The sequence below is a fragment of the Lemur catta genome, chromosome 2 (assembly GCF_020740605.2).
Source record: "Lemur catta isolate mLemCat1 chromosome 2, mLemCat1.pri, whole genome shotgun sequence".
NCBI classification, from domain to species: Eukaryota; Metazoa; Chordata; class Mammalia; order Primates; family Lemuridae; genus Lemur; species Lemur catta.
In genome coordinates this window covers 65,052,332-65,072,280 of record NC_059129.1, presented here as the reverse complement: position 1 = coordinate 65,072,280, position 19,949 = coordinate 65,052,332, and the positions used below count along the sequence as shown (strand labels likewise).

Here is a 19,949-nt window from a genome sequence, read left to right as displayed (position 1 = left end):
TCACTGAATTGCCAAAGATACAAGTTTTTATACTAAAATGAAGGGGCAAGGGGTTTAGGGCTTCAGTGGATTAAAGGTTCTGATGAGGCTTGTTTACTAATTTTTTGGAATGTCCTGGTGCTCAAGGTCAGTGCCTCCCTGACTGGAGACCACCCTGGAGGGTAGGGAAGGTGGGTTGTGCCAGCTGACTCTGACAAAGATCTGTTCTAGTAAGATTAGGGAAGTTTAGAAAAGATTTTTCTTCTGCATCTTATTTAGCTCAAATATTTTCACTGTAAAATAATCTTTATACCAAGTCTGGGGATCCAGAGGTCTCCACATTTTCCCCATCTGAAACTTCCCTAGATGTTTTATAAAAAGAAGCTAAGTTGATTGCTGTGGGGAAAAGATTCAGGTTAGAAATTGTGAAATATAATATCTGCACACGGGAAACACAGCGTAGATTAGAATGAGGAAACAGACAGAAAAACAAAGATTAATGGTTAGAGCAGTTTTTGAGTACACAGGGTAGCCCATTGAGAATTCTAGATGTTGGTTGGGCTCACAGCATCTTAAGTGAAGATGGTGGCGGTGGTAAGGCTATAGTTATGATTATTTTCTGGAGCAAAGCATGAAAGATGCAAATGTTCTTGTGAACTTTGTGAGTGGCCCAAACTGTTGCAGTAATGAATCTTTTGATGATTGTATCATCAAAAGATCATTGAGCTTTTGCTTTCAGGGCTTTGGGAAAAGGGCAGCTTTAGTTCTCAGTGATCCCAAATAAGGAAGATGGGAGAAAATTTGGAACTGTTAATTACTGACAAAATACACAAGATGGCAGGAACTAGTTTACAAAGAGATGAAAGTAACTCAAAAACAATCAACAGGACTAGAATCTGATAAACCATAAGGGTGGGATATAATTTTCCACTGAAACAAACTTACTTTCCACAGTCAACCTAATTTTTGATAAATGATAATCAACGTAAGATTGTTTTTGCTGACAAAACAAGTCTAGTTTCATTTTATTTGGCCTGATTATAACCTAAGTGAAGCAAGAATGATAACTGACCACATAGATCTTTTTAAGTTTTTTAAGTTTTCTCTGCTGGAACTTTTCATAAGGATTCTCAGATTGGACTTCTAAAAGCCTTCTCAAGGCTAGAAAGCCAAGCCAAGAATTCACCACCCTTCTTCACCTGCAGTACCTGTAGATTTTGGTGACTTCCTCTTTTCTCAAGGTCCCCAGAATATTCCAAGGTTCCTAGGCCTTCCAGGAAGTGACCCTCTGTACTTACCTATAAGGCTGGCAGCCCTTTACTCTAGGTATCAGGCCAGTTTTTCCATGAAGGCTTTATAAGCACTGGTTCTATAAAGTCAACCTTAGTTGCCCAAAGGTGTCTGATCACATATGATTTTATGCACTTCAATATCAAATATTACATACCAATCAAAGCCTCTATTATATAATCAATTCTTCTAGTTATATCCTTTTGTTAGATAGTTAGCAAGGGATCCCAGGTCTCCTAGGGACAAAAGTGGGTGTTGCTGTGATTCACCACACCCCCCAAGATGGGCTTTCAGAGAAGCTCATGGGAGATCTGCATGTGCAGTCAGACTCAGGTCGTATATCTCCTAACTGTCCAAAGTGGTTCCATGGTGACGTCTGAACCACGGGGAGGGCCCAATCTGGGCACTATAAAACAAGACGCAGACCATAACCAGGCTCTCTTTGCCCTTCCTTTGGCTCTCCCTTTGCTGTGACAATGGGTCCAGTCATCATCTTTGGCAAACATATCATGCTCTGTAAACCTATATCTTGCTCTGGCTCTATCCTATCTTTCTCTCCTCAATAAACCTCATTTTTGTGCTTGCTTTACTTTGGTGCATCTGGTCATTCTTCAGCCATGAACGCACTAAGAACTGACATTTCAGATTGAAACTTGAGACTTTTACAAGGAGGACAGACAATTATTAAACTTACGCAAATAATTATATTGCCATGAAAAAAAAATATTCAATAAGAATTTCCAAATTCTAGAGGGATCATGTGAGGGGTAAAAAGATAAATGCTTCATTTCTGTTTATAAAAGTGTAATCTATTAAATTGTTATGAATTATAGGTAGCCTGAGAAAAGAGGAAAAGGTTTCTTGTATCCAAAAAATTGAACATTAAAGAACAAGCAGTGTTTCAAACAAAGATCATAAAAAATTATAATCATCCTTTATCAGTCTGCTGAGGCCCATATAATAAATTCTTGTTCTTCTTAATTTTATGGGGAGTTTTATGAACCCCTCAGCTTCTCCACTAGAGTTCTGAAAATCCTTACTCAGAGAAATGGGATGATCTTAAAATTATTTAAACAATGCCATAGGAAGCCTGTATCCCAGAGTACCTGCCATAGTCCTTTCCATGGATCTCAAAGGGAGTCCCTGTTTGTTGAAGACAAAGCATTCTGGCAACTAACTGATTGCAGGAGCTTTCAGGAAAGCATCACAGTTAAGACAGTAACTATCTGTGAATGACAAAAAGGTTAAAATGGCCATAGTTAAAAATCTGAGGGAAGTTCATTTTAACACAATTGACAAGTGAATTTGGTGTTTCTGTAGAATACAACATTTAAATTATGGAATTGTGACTGATAGCGTTATATCAGGACATATCAGGGAAAGCGAAGACCTTGGCAAATTTCTAGAAACCTCATACAATTTCTGAAACAATAACATTTTACCCATACAAATATAAGGAAGTTTAAGTAGCCCTTCTTATCTGACAACCTTCCCATGCAATTTAACATATCAAATAATATTTATTTATCAAATTTATTATTATGGAATAACAAATATTTGGTTAATATAATGAGTCAGTCTAACAGATGTTATTAAAGATTGATTCTCTAATTAAATATTTAAGAAAAGACTACATATATATCATGTATGTTATCATATGTGTGTGTGTGTGTATATATATATATATACATATATATATATATAAGTGTTTAAAAGCTGATGAGGAGGTCATCACCTCAGTTACTCAGGAGTTCCTTCTGGTTGTGGTGGTGTTGGTGGGAGGCCTTACAGTAGACTCTATAGGGGCAAAACACCAGCATGTGGAGTAGCACAAAGGAGAAATATATAGCCTATATCACATCATGAATAATTTATGGCATATTCTTTATAAAAGTGCAAAACCAGGTGGCTACTATTCTTAATTTGAGAAGATAGAAACAATTTCTTTCACTAGAATCCCCCTATAAAAAGCACTGCATGTTTATAAAAGTCTTGAGCGCACTACTTATGGAAGGAGATGTGATTCCAAAGGGTCATTCCAAGTAGCAAATGATGATCACCACTGTGTCTTCTAAGGATAGCAGGATCGATTAACTGATGTTCTCTTTATTTTGTTGAGCTCCATAATTAGTCGGTCATGCCACTCTAAGGAAATATCACTCAGTTACTTTGTCACTCTGTTTAGTAGAGGTGAAAATTATGAAATTCCCTAGGAAATTCCAGAGAGTAACACAAAAATAACCAGCTGGAAATCAACATAGGAAGTAATGAGAAAGGGACAGTATCAGGAGACCTGGGATTTAACTACTCCTGTACTTATGCCCAAACCAAGCTGGCCCCAGAATTAACAAGCAGCTTGCATCCCAGCAGGACCCACAGAGAAAATAAATGTTTACTATACCTCAGGGGTGTATTTTTGCAAAGTCAAGTGCTCCTTCTCCTCCCCAAACTGAGAATTGAGTACTAGGAAAAGTCCTGAAGTAAAAAGTCCAAGTTAGAGTTTGAAAGTACGCTTAGAGGAGTGGAGAGTGGATTCCCAGGCTGAAAGGGACTATTTTCAGAGAGATATGAGTAGGTGAGGGGTGTATCTATAGGAAAGCAAGGACATCTCATCTCTTTCATGGAGCCTTCATGTATTGAATGGCTAGGCATTTCTATTCAGATACACACATAGCATGGGTTATGCAGTTAGCTCACATAAAATCTATAGCCACTTTGCCTCTGTTTATCCAGTTAAGTTCTATTTAGGTCACTTTTCTATTTAATCTCCATATAAAACTAAGAATTACTTGTTTATTGATATCCTTTGAAATTTAGTGAAATAACTACTGTAGTTTCACTAACAACTGTTGGGGGCAAGAAAGGTAAAACATAATTAATATGATATATGTTAACTTTTTAACCAAATTTTGCTTCTTTGAAATTCTAAAAAATGCAAATCTGGTTGCAAATTGAGTTGAATTTGAATCCCAATTTTGCTGAAGCTACTTAAATCTTCTTACCTCAGTTTCTTAATCTGAAATATATGCAAACCGATTGTGGAATTAAAGATCATATGTATAAAATACTTAACACACATTAACAAAATATATGCATCATATGTTAATTTGCTCTGCACCTGTACTGAATTAATCAGTCTTCCATAATGGCTTAGGCACAGTACTATGAAAAATCTCTTCCAATAGAAATGTATTGTTGGTTAAGCAGAAGTTATGTAGCTCATACAGAATCAATGCTACCATAATGTCAAACCATCATCCCTTTAATTTACCCCTATGGATCAAAATGAGGCAGCAAATGATAGATAAGATGTGGATATAAACCTTGATGATAATCTGGGCCAGTGGGAACATAGGTTGGGAGATAAGCCTTAGTTTTGCATACTTAGCTCACCTTTTATCATAAACAAGTAACCTTTTCATTTCTCAAAAAGTAGCTAGAAAGTTCTGGTTTTCTTAAAGAACATAGTGACAATCTTTCACTTATCTGCAAATTACACGTCAGACACAGAAAAAAAATCCTTTTCTTCCATAATGTAGTAATGAACATTAAAGAATTAATGGCATTTATGTGATATATTTTCATGAGTTTAGCATTTTCATTTAGCTGATTAAAATCTGTTGTAGATGATAATTATGCCAAAGTTTTTTTAAATCATTCAAACACTTGAAAATGATTTTAAAATCTTTAAATGGCTTGTAGCAGATTTTTATTTCTCAAAGGGTTTATTTCTACTTACAGAAAATTTGCCTAAATTATGCCCTTTTGTCATATTCTCAGTAAATGTTAAATCAATGCAAAATGAATGGATTTGTATTTCTAAAAATAACCTCTTTCACAGGAAGAAGAACTAAGGAAGAGTGGGGAAGCCAAATATGCCCACTTGAGTGATGAACTTCATGTATTAATTGAAGTGTTTGCTCCACCTGGGGAAGCTTATTCACGTATGAGTCATGCATTGGAAGAGATTAAAAAGTTCCTTGTTCCCGTAAGTGTTTTTCACTCTTTACAAAGATGTTTCTCATCAGTTTCTATTTTATAGTGTGCCTTTGGTATTCACTGACTTTTTAAAAGGAAACTCATATTGCAAGCTAATTATTTAAAATAATACAGGATATGAAAAACACTTAGCAAAGGACCTGGTATGTTGTCACATAGTAATGGTTTGACGGCAGCATTTGTCTTCAATACATTACATGGCATGCTCCAGTTCATAGCCATGAAGAATAAAACAAACATATAAACACAAATATATAACTGAAGTTGCAGACTTTTTGCATGTGTCTTAATCACTTGACATGTCTTGTCAATTTATAATTAATAGAAAAAACATTTGCAGGTATGGTAGAAGAGGAAAGAGATTAAATATGTAATATTTAAAAGAAGTCAATGGCATTATTTTAAAATATCAAATGAATTTTTATGTGATAATTTGCCAGGTACCGGTTCAGTGTAAAACATAGTATAAAGTAATCAATTTAATAGAGTCAGACATTTGTTGACTTCAGGCAAAAATTGGAAAAATAAACTGACTGCATTAAGTGAAGGCAACAGAGAATGTTCACTTAGTAGGGCAGCAAATGCAGGGTTGCATATCGAGTAGAATTCTTCATTGATTTTCTAAGAAACAGAGGAATGTTAAATGAATGAAACTTTCCTAAAAGTTGACAATTTAGCATTCTAGGAAGAGGTTGTTCAAATAGAAATCTTGGCATCAGGCTTAGAGCTGGGAATGAGATAATTAGAAGAGAATGCTGAGTAAAGTTTTCTGGAGTGTCTGGCAGAGTCTTCAGCAGAGAAAGAGAGTAGCTAAGATTAATCTGCACAGTGAAGAAACAGTAGATTTCTAAACTAAGCAATAAATTCAAAGGAAATGGTGGATAAGTTTTGTTGATTGGCAGCAATTTTGACAGTGGGAGAAGAAAAAACATCAGAGAATTTCCAGAATATAAAAGCATCACGAGCTAGCCACATAATCTCTTTATATGTCCAGTTTAAAAAATTATTTTCTATCAAGGCAAGGTAACAGAATAATCCCAGACCTTTCAGATCATTCGTTAACTTCACATGCACACAGAATTTCTGCACAATTTGTTGTCTGGTGCACACCTATACATCTCCCTAAATAGATCTCATATTTGTTAAGAATGAGCATGCTATGATTTCTCTTCCTTTTGCCTATCAACTAAAGGCTTAGTGCTCTATTGAGGAAAAAAATTTACTATATTTAGCTCAGAACAGACTAACTGCTTACATTACTAACCAATTTCATGACTATAGACAAGTCATTTAAATTCTCAGAGCTTCAGCTTATTTATCTTAAAAATGAAGATAATTATAATTAATCAACCTCTATCACAGTTATTGTAAATATGAAATGGGGTAATACAGATGAAAGGACTTAGAAAATTATAAATCACTATATCAATGAATGTTTTTAATTTATTTTATTGTTATAGTAAATAGAAGGATCTAGGAATGACTTTGAGGTAAAATATGTAACACAAAATATGGTATTTCATTGGTACAAATATATTGGATCTCCTCTGTGGGCTAGGTTAACACTCCTTTATTATAAATGTCGGCAATACATCTCACTTGCTCACTTCTTAGACATCATGATACTTGTAATCATTTCATTTTTATCTTCTCGGTTGAAACATATATAGCCTGAGGGTAATGTTAGCAGTGTCTCTCTTGGCCAACACTGTATCCCCATCATTTTGCCTCATGCCTGGCACAATAAATATCTGATAGTCCGACTGGTGGAATGGACCGACTAAAAGGTGCCAGGAGTGATGCAATGGGATAAAATAGCTATCCTGGTCACATTTGGGGAACAGTATCCCACAATCAAGATGCCCCATATACATAGACCCAGATGAAGAATGAAAATCTTAACTTGGCCAATACAATGACCTGTCCCTGCCTGTCTCTGTGATTTCATCTCTGTGTATCAACTGCTCACTCATTGTGCTCCAGACACACTGGCTTTTGTTCTTCCAACACTCTGGGCTCACTGCTCATGAAGGGCCTTTGAAGATTCCTCTCCAAAGTATTGACATGGCTATCTCCTTGGCATTCAGATGTCAACTCGAATGTTGGCTTTGTAGGAAATTCTACCCCAAACACACAGTCTAGAGTGGCTGCCTCTATTACCTTCAATCACACAATCCTATTATATTTTGTTCACAATATCACTGACCACCTTATTTAACATTTCAATTTATTGTCCCATTACACTCTAGCCCTCTTCACTTATTTTCCTCGTAGTTCTTATCACCTTCATATATACTCTCTCTTTCTCTTTCTTTTTCTCTCTCTATCCATAAATATATATAAACTTTCTTGTTCATTATTGGTTTCCTGTTAGACTATATTAATAAATGACATGAGGACTATTCTGATATCTCCCTTAATGTTGTATTAGTAAATTTTGCCGTGAGTTAAAGTCCTTTTACCTGATAAATTTTCCCCATTTGCTTTTCTTGACTCAGCGGCAAGCAAACGATGGTGTTATCTGTCTCCTTCAACCATCACCAGAACCACAAGGGGCAGAAATGAACTGCCAATTTTTTTATCATATGAAATCATTTGGGGTCTCTTTTGATACCTGATATTAAAGTCCATAGAAATGCTAATGATATTTGTACACTAACATTTACACACAGCATAGGTAAAGAATTAGAACCAGTAAGAGGCGTTCTGGAATAACACAGAAGGCTGACATAAAGAAAGGTAGGACTGTGGAATTCCACTGACATTTCCTTCCTCTACAAAATGGAGTGTCTTTCCATGGTAGAACTTTTTACCTTCCTCTATCTCCCATATATTATCCAAAATTTTTCCAACTGGCTCTATGTCCAGGGGTTCTAATCATCCAAGACTACCAACTTTAAAACATACAACTCCTCGTGAAATGTGTGAATGCTTTAGGTTGTTGTAAAAGAACCCAGTTTCAGCACTTTAAATGAATTGTTAAAGACAAAAGAATTATTATTGCTCTGGGGAAAATTCCTAGCCTGCTGGTCTCCATTCAGACGCTACAGTCTTATCAAAACAAGTAGATCAGGTCAATAAGACATCTTTAATTTGAACATTGCTAATTTTAAATCTCTAATTCTTTGAGGAGATGCTGTATTAGTATCCCTTGTATTTGCTGATTTTTCTTAAAAATAAAGGTTTGGATTGTAAAATAAATTATTTGATAAATAATGACAAAAAGATATAAAATCCTAAACTAATATATACTTCAATAATGTCAATGTGCTCCCCTTCTTTTTATATAAAGATGTAAACAAATATTATCATTATTATTTTTATACTATTTCTTTCTTTTATAGTTCAGACATCAGGACTGCCACATACTGTTGCATAGGTTGTGTCTTGTGCATCTCTAGGGAGTGATACTTACACCATAGTTTGTGAATGGTACTCCCTCGTACCCTGAGCACAACTTCCCTTTTTCTAACCCTATTCAGTTGGTTTCCTCAAAATAATGACACTGTGATTTATTTTTCTAAATTGGCTGAGTCTCACCTCTAATTAAATTTAATTAGTAAGTCTTACTAATGCTTGATTATTAACTCATGATTGAAACATACTGCATTGTCTCATAATTAGAAGTTATGAGGCATTTAGCAAAATTCTGCTCATTGAATGTGTGTTTATATATCCTGTCATTAAAAAAAAAAGATGAAAGGAAGAGTTTCTACACAAATTAGATTTAAGTCACAGGTAACCAATAGATTATTTTGTTACCTGTTCCAATAGCTAAGTTACCAACTTAGTTAAGAGATCATAATACCCCTTTCTACTGAATCGTGTCATGGCCTCAGAAACTTCCCAACACAACATGCTTCGCAGCACTATAATATTATATTAGCAGAGTTGACTTGAAAAATTTGAAAAGTATTTATCATGCCTGCCTTAAATCTCTGATTATTATCACTAGAGGTTTGTGTAATTTAAATAAAAGATACATAACTTTTATAGCTATGTAAAGAATGTGTGTGTATCCTTTAGTAGTCTGACATATATGGCTTTAAGCCAATTCAACACAGAAAGAACATGGATCATTCCAGGTTATTTCTTTCCTGCATTAGATTGAATATGTGCATTAGTGACAGCTGTGATTCTTGAAATGGGACAGTTAGGGTATATTATTTCATTTCAAATTTGAGATATTGGAAACCCGTATCAGAACCTACCAAGAGTCTGTCTATGGAGGAAAAAATAAAACCTTTTTTCTTCTTTATGGTAAGAACAAATAGAGGATGTTCCTACCTTCTCTTCTTCAAACACTATGATCCTAGCTCTGAAATTGGAAAATGACACCAATTACTAATAGCAATCACATAGGAGGGTAAGTAAATGTAAGGAAAACAGGAAAGGAAAGCAAGGTGTTTTCAGTCTAGGAGATGGGAATAGATTTAGACTTTCATGTGCTGAAAATTTTTTATAAAGTTTTAAAATATGATAAATATAAAAATGTGTCTCTGAAATTTATGTCATAATTTTAGAAAAAGTAAAAATTTGGTCAGTCTTTTTTGTAAGGGAATATGTAGAGAAAACAATGTATTCAACAAAATCCCATGAGCCATTGATAGATGGGAATACCTCAGATGTAGGAGATGGCAGATACCTTTTGGCTGTCTGACAGCAGGAGTTCATTATTTATAGCAACAACATCATACAAGCAAGAGAATGATCAGTTACAGAATTTAAAAAAAAAAAAAAAAAGCAAAAGCAAAGCTCAGTGCAGACAGGGAAGCAGAATCCATAACCTGGATATTATTCCTTCATTGTTGTGGTTGTTAAAATGTTGCCAAGAGTTTCCTCATATAGCTCTCTTCAAAACCAATTAATTCCCTTTTCTTTCTTATAATTAACCGTATTCTAATAGTGTGGTAGATAATGGCAGTAAGCACAAAGCCACATGTATGGTTTTGTATGTAATTATTACTTGCTCGGAAATGTTTCCTGTCTTGCTACAACATTATGATCAGATTCTAATTTTATTGGGAGACATTTATAATCATCTACTATTGCGTATTTACCTGATAAGTTGTAATAGATAATGCAGGCCTATGACTTAAAACCAAAATCATTATTACTTCTTAGAACACAACTAATAATAGTAAGAATTATTATCATTATTGTTGAATTCCAAGACCACTATAATATTGCCAGGTGATTGAAATAACCTGCCAAACAGGTAAAAGAAGCGGTCAATAACTATCTGAGTGTGATTTTTCTACAAGCCCTAATACAAGTGTCTTCTACTCCTAGTGCAGATATGCAAATGCTCACTGTACAATGATGGGAGCAACTTAGGAACACAGAGTTAGGATGTAAAAGTCTGCTTTCCACCTTATGAAACAATTTATCACTAATTATCTCTGGTCTTATTTGATGCTGGAGTTCTGAAGTCTCCAAGGCCACTCTTTTCATGTGCTCTTACTATTGTTTAGATGCCCAGCATCGTATTTCTGTTTCTATTAGCACCTTGATTTCACCTTGATTTCACCTTGATAAGTTAATTCTTCCCCATTAGCTGACATAATAATCAAAGGAACTGCTTTTGCAATCCCATGTGTAGTCCTTAACATGGAGGCCTAACAGCTTTCTTAAAAAGTTATCTGTGTTATCAAAGATCTGCGGTTCCTAAGGGTACAGATTTGATCTTCAAGGCAAGAATTCTGCCTCTTAACTTTATTGGATTCTAGTACAAGAAAGGTCTCAGGAGATTATATATATTTTGTATTCAAAACATTTACTGAGTGTTAATCCTGCACTTGTACATATGTACATAGTACACATATGTCAATGTGGACCTGCAAATAGCTATATAGATAAAAGCACCTCAAAAAGACTCATTATTGTGGAAGACTTTAGTTCAAAAGAGGAATCAATCAGCAGAAAAGTGGCTCAATAATCAGTCTGTTAAATAAGGTGTATAATTTTTAGCTGAGTCAAGATTTTGAAACAAATAAAATAAATGGTGCTAATTAATGCAATAAATATTTCTGGGCACCAAATTTATGCCAGACACAATTCTAGGAATTGTGTTACATCAGCCACTGACCTTGTAGAATTTAAGAACCAGAAAACTATTTCCAAAATTTAAAAGATAAAGATTATAAAGAATTATTTGAGAGATATTGGAAATAGAAAACCAGATTGGTTAATAATATGCTTACATTAAGGATGGTGATGATGATGACAGAGCAGAGAACACTGATCAAACAGTGATATTTCTAGAGTGAAGGAAAATCAGTTGCTGGCAAAGACCACCACCCATTGTAGGCCAGGGTAAGTTGTCTAATGAGATAGAGAAAGAGAGAAAGGGAAGGGGGAGAGGGAGACAGAGAAAGAGTTTGATTAGCTTCTTTAAAGGTGTTGATGACTCATAGTCAAAGATTCTATTTCACACTGACAATATAAAAATGCACCAAGAAAAACTTATCGAGAGCAGCATATTTTAAAATTGATCATTTTTGCAAAATTATGTATTCCTGAAATGTGTCTTCAACTTCTATTCTAGCAATTAGTTCTTACTTTTTAAACAGCTAATTTTGCAGCTACATAAGATAATAATACAATATAAGTTTATTTTGAATTGCCCTTCCTTGATCAACTGATCTCATTTTACTACTCTGAAACTATTTTCAGCAAGCTACAGGGAACATGTATTGATTCCTCAATACAGTGTTTAAACTAGATATCCAGGGAACTTGGAAGAATCCCTATTCCTCCAAGAAATATATCTTCTGTCTCATCTCTAATCTCTATATTGTTCTGTTCCCTTTGCATTCATTCTGGACAATTTCTATGATGTAGTGTATGTAAGGATGCACATATAATAATGCCTTAAAATACAAGTACACATGGTTTACTCCATGGTCTATACTCAAATGGTACAAATAGGAATTGTTTTTATTTTTCTGCAACTACTGTCATTCTCTCTCTCTCTCTCTTCTCTGTCTTCTTTCTCTGTTTGTTTGTTTGTTTTTGTTTTTTATTTTTTTTCTTTTTTGAGGCAGGGATGTGCTTTGTTACCCAGGCTGGAGTGCAGTGGCAAGATCATAGTTCACTGCAACCTCAAACTCCTGGGCTCAAGCAATCCTCCTGCCTCAGCCTCCCTAGTAGCTAGGACTACAGGGGTGCACCACCACACCTGGCTAATTTTTATTTTTTTATTATTTGTAGAGATGGGGTCTCACTACGTTGCCTGGGCTGGTCTCAAACTCCTGACCCCAAGCCGTCCTCCTGCCTGGGCCTGTCAAAGTGCTAGGATTACAAGTGTGAACTACCACACCCAGCTGCTTCTTTTCTTATTCTTAATCATAACTTGAACAAATGACATAGTGTTCCTTTCTTTCTCTTATAAGAAGAGTCTTAATGTAGGCAATTCAGGTTTTAAGAAGTCTAGTTATTTCCAAATTGTAATTTCCAATCCAATTCAAAGCTCTACTCTCACAGGTTTAGGCCAAAGATATGGCTTGGGGAGTAGCAGTGCGGATGGGGAGATATTCTACTCATTCATCTCCTTCAACCTTCTGCAGTTTCTAGTACTCTCAGAGCTTTGTGAATGGTCGCAGAGGGTGGGGTGGGAGGTGATAGGATACTAGAGTGAGAAAGGCTGTAAAACTGGTTCTGTAATAATCTGGTTGGTTTGTTTGATTTGAGTCTTAATTTCAAATGTTTTCCTCTGATAGGATATATGGATGATAGACTAGCAGAAATGCTGCAGATCCTCAAATGGCCTATTTTCTTTCTTTCAGCTAAATAATCTCTTGGAGATGCTCAAAGTTCTCACAGTGCAGTCTTTTCTCCCAGTAATCTCTAGATGCTATTCTACTTCCTACCTGCTTCCAGAGTTACAGATGAACTCTGTCCTATGTACTTAACTTGATCTTTCTCTTTGAGAGATGTAAGATTATTTTACCTTATCCTTAGAGTTCAGGCGTTTTACCAAGATATGCTCAGGTTTTGCTCTTTTCTCATCAGCCCATCTGGAAATAAAATGATAGAGTTGTTTAAAATGTGTTTGAAAGAGACTGAAAATAGGAGTCATTTTGAACTAATCAGATCTTCTTGTTACTAATTTATTCATGCAAACAAGATACTTTTCTCCAAATGACCCAATCAAGTAACATGGGATTGAAATGAAGAATTATTGATATATGCTGGTAGTAATAGTGTCATTTTTGATTAATGAGTCACTAGGACTATATGCTACCATATATGTATAAATAAGATGATCACTTATGATATATCTATTACATAATTGGTCTCAATTATGATTTTTGAAAACCTGTTTACTTTTTAGATTGCTGCCATTTCTCAGATATCTTTTGTTCACTTTCTTCATTATCTTTTTTCTAAAGTTTAGAATTTTAGGGTTGAGCTGTTACAATATGAAAATTTTAGTTGCTTTCTTATAAAAACAATAAAATCATAACATTTTAAGAGATTCTATACGATTGTTTCAATGACATTGCTCATCCAAGATTCTACATTTTCCAACTAGTATTTATTTTTGTTTAGTTCTAAATAAATTTTGAACACACAGATTATTGTAATAATTTCACCCAATCTCACTGGTCTTGTCTGTTACCCAGGGCACACTAAAGGGATAGGAAACATCATCAATATTAGCATATTTTTTCAAGATGTGAAAAAATGTGCTATTACCCCTCTTCTGCGCCTTTCTTCTTATGTCTAATCTACTCATTTAAGGAATCTGCAAATCTTCAGAAAGATAATTTATAAGCAAGGATGGATATCAGAATCAGAGGGAAATTCTTTTAAAAGTGAAAGAACCTCTTGCAAGTAGAAAGTGTATAACTACTTCTTAACCCCCTTCCTTAAACCCCTAAATAGATAAGCTATGATTAGCATAAGATTTCAGCTAAAATTACTCAGTACTTATGCAAAGTACAGACATCTTTTTATCCCAGACACATTTTCAAATGCAAAAATGACCCATTATGCAAGATATTTTAAATAATATTCTTTATTTAAAGAATTGCACTGAATTCTTATAATTAATAATTCGCTAACAGATACACAAGTTTGTGATATAAGGAGAGTAATCCTTTCTCCAGAACTTAGATATCCTAACCAAAATATGTCAAAACACAAATCACCCCTATAATAGTGATATTATTAACCTTAGGTTCTATAAGCAACAATAATCTTTGTTCAAAAAATTATTTATTTAGATACCTTGCTACCCTGGCATTAAATCCATCCCACTTTGTTACAGAAAACATTTTCTGTGTAAAAGCTTTTATCCCCATACCTATATAGGATCCTTCATATGATTGTAGAGCTGGAAGGAATTTTTAAGCTTAGAACAATTGGTGGGTTTCTAATGTAATTTAAATATTGACAGTTGAGAAGTAAATAGTTGAAAAAAATTCACCTTTTGCCAGTCCCCTAAAGAATTTTCAGAGCCATTGAGTTCCAGAGAGGGTCATTTGAAAAACCACTGGTGGAATCCAACCCTCACTTTACCAGTGAGGATACTAAAGGCCAGCATGGTTACCGGAACTGCCCCAGGTCAGGCAACAAAGAGGAATGGATCAGAGGCCTCCTCATCAGGGAAGTTATTCAAATATGAAGGCCCAGATGCTGTAAAATTGCTCATTTTGTATTGAAGAGTACTAAATAAGTAACTTGCAGGTGGCAATGCCTGTGTAATTAGTGTTAAGCTCCTCCATATTTAGAGCATTATATAATACCTATTTCTGGTCACACAGACAACTCTGGACTGATTATCATTCAGTAAGCACTTGCCAATATTATTTTTAGTGAAAAAGCAGGTGCAGTTTTTCCTGCACATTCTTAGGTACTCATTAATTCTATAATGTCTTCATAAGTCTATTCTTATTTTTTATGACACAAATGCATTGTACCCCTTCGTAAAAGCACTTTGCGATTGTTTTAAACATAGATCAGGAGTGTGCGACAGCACTTCTGTGGTAAGAGCAGAAGCGTGAACATGCAGTATGTTGGAATTATATATTGCCAGACACTTTAAGGAATACTCTCATCTCTAGAAGCAAGCTGACTTTTTTTTTTTTTTTACATTATAATGTGGTCATTCTCACAGTAGGAATAGTTGCTAGTATGTTAATATCTGGAAACTAGACTGCAGAAGGAAACAAGGGACTGATACAGGATAGATAGATAGATAGATAGATAGAGTATATATATATATACATATATATATATACATATATATATCATTGGCTATTCTTAGGAATAAAAAAGTACTATCTAGAACATTCTGTAATTGCAGTAACATTCTGGAACTTTGGGGTCCTTTTGCCTGGGTAATGAGGTTGTAGATTTAACTAGTATTCTAGTTAAACGCCATGGAGAGGGCCCAGGGAGGGGCATATTTTCAGCATATGTCTGCATATATTGCCAGCAGGCCTCCTTACCACTGCTGTCCTTATCTCCCTCTCCTTCACAGCTCTCCTCTCTCGTGCTTCGAGGCTTCTCTGAATTTGTGTTTGCCACAGCAGCTCTTGCCCTCTCCTTCCCTCCTGGCCATTTGTATCTCTCCTTCAGCTACAGCTCCCACTGCTGCCTCTTGTTCTCATTCATATACATATACATGTATGATTACTGATTCAAGGTGTACAGCTTGGAAAATTGGCTTAAATTTGAAACTATTTTCAAATAAATCTCATTCTTTTCTGCCTCGAATTTCACAGATATACTGTGATTCATTGTAATCATAAAATATTTATTTTTTCACTTCCTTTCTCTCTTCTTTCTGCTTCTTTTCTTCCTTTCTTATCTTTCTTAAATTTCAATAGACTCATTTGTCTATATTTTTATTGTAAACATAGCAGAAAGAAATCCCACTCAAGTCTAATAATTCAAACATGGCACACTGTTGTAACTTCATGTGTATTGCTATACTTGTATGGCTTCAGTGGAACAGGATAATTTTAAAATTGTAAAAGAAAATAGCACAAATCATATATTTTTAATTTATCCTTATTATATACATACATAATTTTTATGGATCTCAGTGCATAACACTATCTCATCCATTTAATAAATATGTATTAGGAATTGTTCTATAAATTGACCAATATGTTTTTAATGCTGTTTAAGTTAGCTTTATTTTTAGATATTATAAATATATGAATGAAGAGAAGTTTCTGACAATGCTTCTATTTAGGGAGATGTTTTCTTTAAATACAAGATAGAGAAAGACAAGAAAAAAATGAAATGTCTGAGCCAGAAATACTTGCCTTATTCCAATGATTTCATGGAATTATAGGACTCTAAAAATCTACCTTCCAAAAAAATGAAGTCAGGTTAGTATGGGATACTGTGAAATGTCATGTGGCTAGTGACAGCATGAAGAATCGGCTGTCACATCATAGGACATCCAAAGGACTTTGGCTTCTTAAATATTGTGTAGTTTGTATTATCTATTCAGGAGGTTCACTGATCACTTTGAGAATCAGATGAAACCTTTGGATATTCTACCCAGAGAAATGAACATGCATATTACCATCATACAAAAACAAATGACCAGGGGATTCATATTCATGGATCCAAGATTAAGGAGCCTTACACTGAAAGCACCACAGTCTTCGTACAGGAGAAGGAAATATTAAAATGCATGACTAAAATTGCATTAAAATGCTAAATTTATTCTATGTTATAAAATTAAATGATATATATTGAAAAGCACAGGTCATTTTGTCTCAAACTACCCGAAGACAGTTATAATGGAAAAGTATGTTTTCTTACAGTTATCTTCTTAAATGAATGAATATTTTATCTCGTGATGAGATAATTTTACTACCAAACTGTAATTCATTACCTTTCAGCATAATTCTCACTTCCAAATTTCATTTTATGCTTGATACAAATACTCTATCAATTATAATACATTTAGAGAGTATTTCATCCAGAGATTTTTTTCCCCCAATATTAATCATAACACTTGATCTGATGGAGCAAGAATAAGAATCTGTATTCTCTGAATAAATATGAGGCTTTAATGTCTATTGCCAACTGACCCTAAACTTCTTATCTAAGTAATAAAATCAGGAAATGTAGCTCATTATAAAAAATATACACAAGGGTGAAGAAACTTAACCACGGGCTGTCTATTATATTTTAGATAAATTTATTGTAGTCACTCAAACTTCTCCTTCCAATTGAAATGATTCTCTAAACATTATCCATCAAAATATCAGTAATCTCATTGCTCTCTACTCTCCTCTGCAAGAAAATGCCTTAACTTATCCTCTAACATAGCAAAACTTTACCACAGTCCAGAGTGTTCATATCTATAAAATGTATGTATTATTTATTTCTGAATCTTTGGGAATAAAAAATAATTGTAAAATACAATAATGAAAAAAATTCTTTCATGTACTGGTGACCAGAGCAACTGTTTTTAGGATATCAGATTTTCCAATACCCCACATCCAACCAATCTGGAAAATATCCATCCTCCCTTGGTTTCTACTCCCCATTTGCCTACATTGGACGTAGGGTTTTAGCGAGGAAAAAGTAACTGCAGGAAATAATGTTGACCTGAAAACTAAACACCTCTCCACACTCCAGTTGAATTTTGTTATCTGGTGTAAATATTTAGAGATTGGGAAAGGGCAGGAAGACTAATGTCCTGCCCTCCTGCCAGGCCCGGCTGTGGGCCATACCTGCAGCAGTCTGGACTGGGGCCCTCTTGCCTCTTTTTAAGACCTTCAAGCTTCCATGCTCATAAAGACTATGATTCATTTTGGGGACAGATGTTTCAAGTGCCCTGAAACTTGCCCCTGCACATGGCAAACTTGTAAGCCCTCATAGAAGGGAGTGGAAAAACCCTCTGGACTCTGATCACTTGATTTCAGCATCTCCCCTTTATTTTTTCCATCTCAGCTCGAGGAAGCCAACATCAAACTCCTATTTTCCAAACAGCAGGAAAATTTAGCTTACCCTCATCCAAGTGCAAGGATTAACCAATTCTCCACAATATATGTTAGTATTCATGAATTATAATGCCTGTATAATGTAATATAAAGTGAAACATTAAAATATCTAAATATTTCTAGGTATCCAGATGTTTACCCATGTGTGGAACAAAATGTACAGATATTTGAGTAAAGATTTTTTCTTATCCTGTTGACAGACTCTATTTTTGCCTAAACACCTGTGTGGAAATCTGTTTAAGTGGTTTTCTTTTGAAGCACGTTTCTGCCACTGTTGTTTGGCTCATTCATCTGTTAGTTACGTTACGACTCCAATGTCAGAATCACCTCAAAGCTAGACCAAGATAATGATTCCTTAATTTATTTTTTTAGATAACTCAATGTCTGTAAATCATATTAACTAATTCAACTCATCAGAAGCTACTTTAAAAAAATTCAAAAATGCAATCACAAGTGATAATATGGTGTTAATTAATTTTAAGGAAAATAAATTTATTGCTTAGAAATAATCTACTTTCAGAAATTGAAAATTTGACTGATAAATATACTAGTGTAGATCTACTATGCTAGAGAGAAGTATAAATTGACAGTGGATATGCCATTTGAAAATATGTCTGTCCTCTCTTCCCCACGAAATCCAGTTCCCTGAAGTTAGAAATCAAAGCTGGATTATAACACATGTATGTCTCATATATATATGTTACATATGTGCAGGTTCCTAAAGAGAGGCATTATCCTTCTATAGCACCAATTGATACAACAAACCATAAGTAGTAAATCTTTTAGCTTCACTCTCGATTTTTTCTATAAGTGAACTCATGGGGTAATGAACTACAGTACAAAGAGGTTCATATTGTGTATTGCATTATATATTCAGATGGAAAGAAATACATATCTTCAGGTATCATTACACTGCATAAAGTCAACTGGAAAATGGAATTAAAATTGGCTATTCCATCAGGCACAGGATGAGATTATGAGATTCTTAAAAATCGTATTGTGTGTGTGTGTGTGTGTGTGTGTGTGAAAAAGCTTATGTAATTAGGTGTAAAGGAAGACACAATATTTTTCTCAGGTTTAGTTTCTAAAATTTTGCTAAGAAATTATTCTAATTTACAGATCACAGAAGAAGTAATCTTCTTTAGCTATGAGAAAGAAACCTTTCACTGAGATTTATGAAGACCTGTATATAGGCCTTAACATCAAAATGTGGGGGACAAGGAGAAACCCATAAGATTCTGCAGACTCTTGACCCAATCAGACTGTATTAGGGAACTTTCTTTAAGTTAGACCAGGTTAAAGCATAGTTGCCCAAATGATTCTGCAGAACACGTATTCCACACAGTGGTCTATGGGAAAAGAAAGTGAGAGGGTCCCTGTGCTCAGTTAAGTTCAGAAAATACTGCCCTCAGTATTCCCTGGTTACAGATTCACAGCCTAAATTACTATTTAAAGGCTCTGAGAGGTCTTGCAGTAAAGAAGCTGAGCAAACTTTTTTAAACTCAGTGTTTGCAATATTTATTTGGCCAAGTATCCCTTTGTCCAGGAAATTATCTCATTTCTCCTCAAAACATACTTTAGAAAATGTGATATTAGACCACAATTTCAGCTTTTGGAAAGTGAATTCTTAAAATAATGGTATTTGTCTCATTCTGAAATGTCTGTATTTTCAGGTATTCTGTTAGATTACTAAAATGTCAT

The 19,949-nt window shown here is 34.7% G+C and overlaps 1 protein-coding gene across 1 annotated transcript in view; it reads left to right on the top strand.

Moving 5' to 3' along the window:
• The window catches only part of KHDRBS2 (KH RNA binding domain containing, signal transduction associated 2), a 511,795-nt gene that overhangs the window by 258,757 nt on the left and 233,089 nt on the right, over positions 1 to 19,949 (top strand). Inside the window, exon 4 of the mRNA XM_045542235.1 lies at positions 5,111 to 5,257. Within this exon, the coding sequence (XP_045398191.1) occupies positions 5,111 to 5,257 (147 nt within the window). The remainder of the gene's footprint in view (positions 1 to 5,110; positions 5,258 to 19,949) is intronic.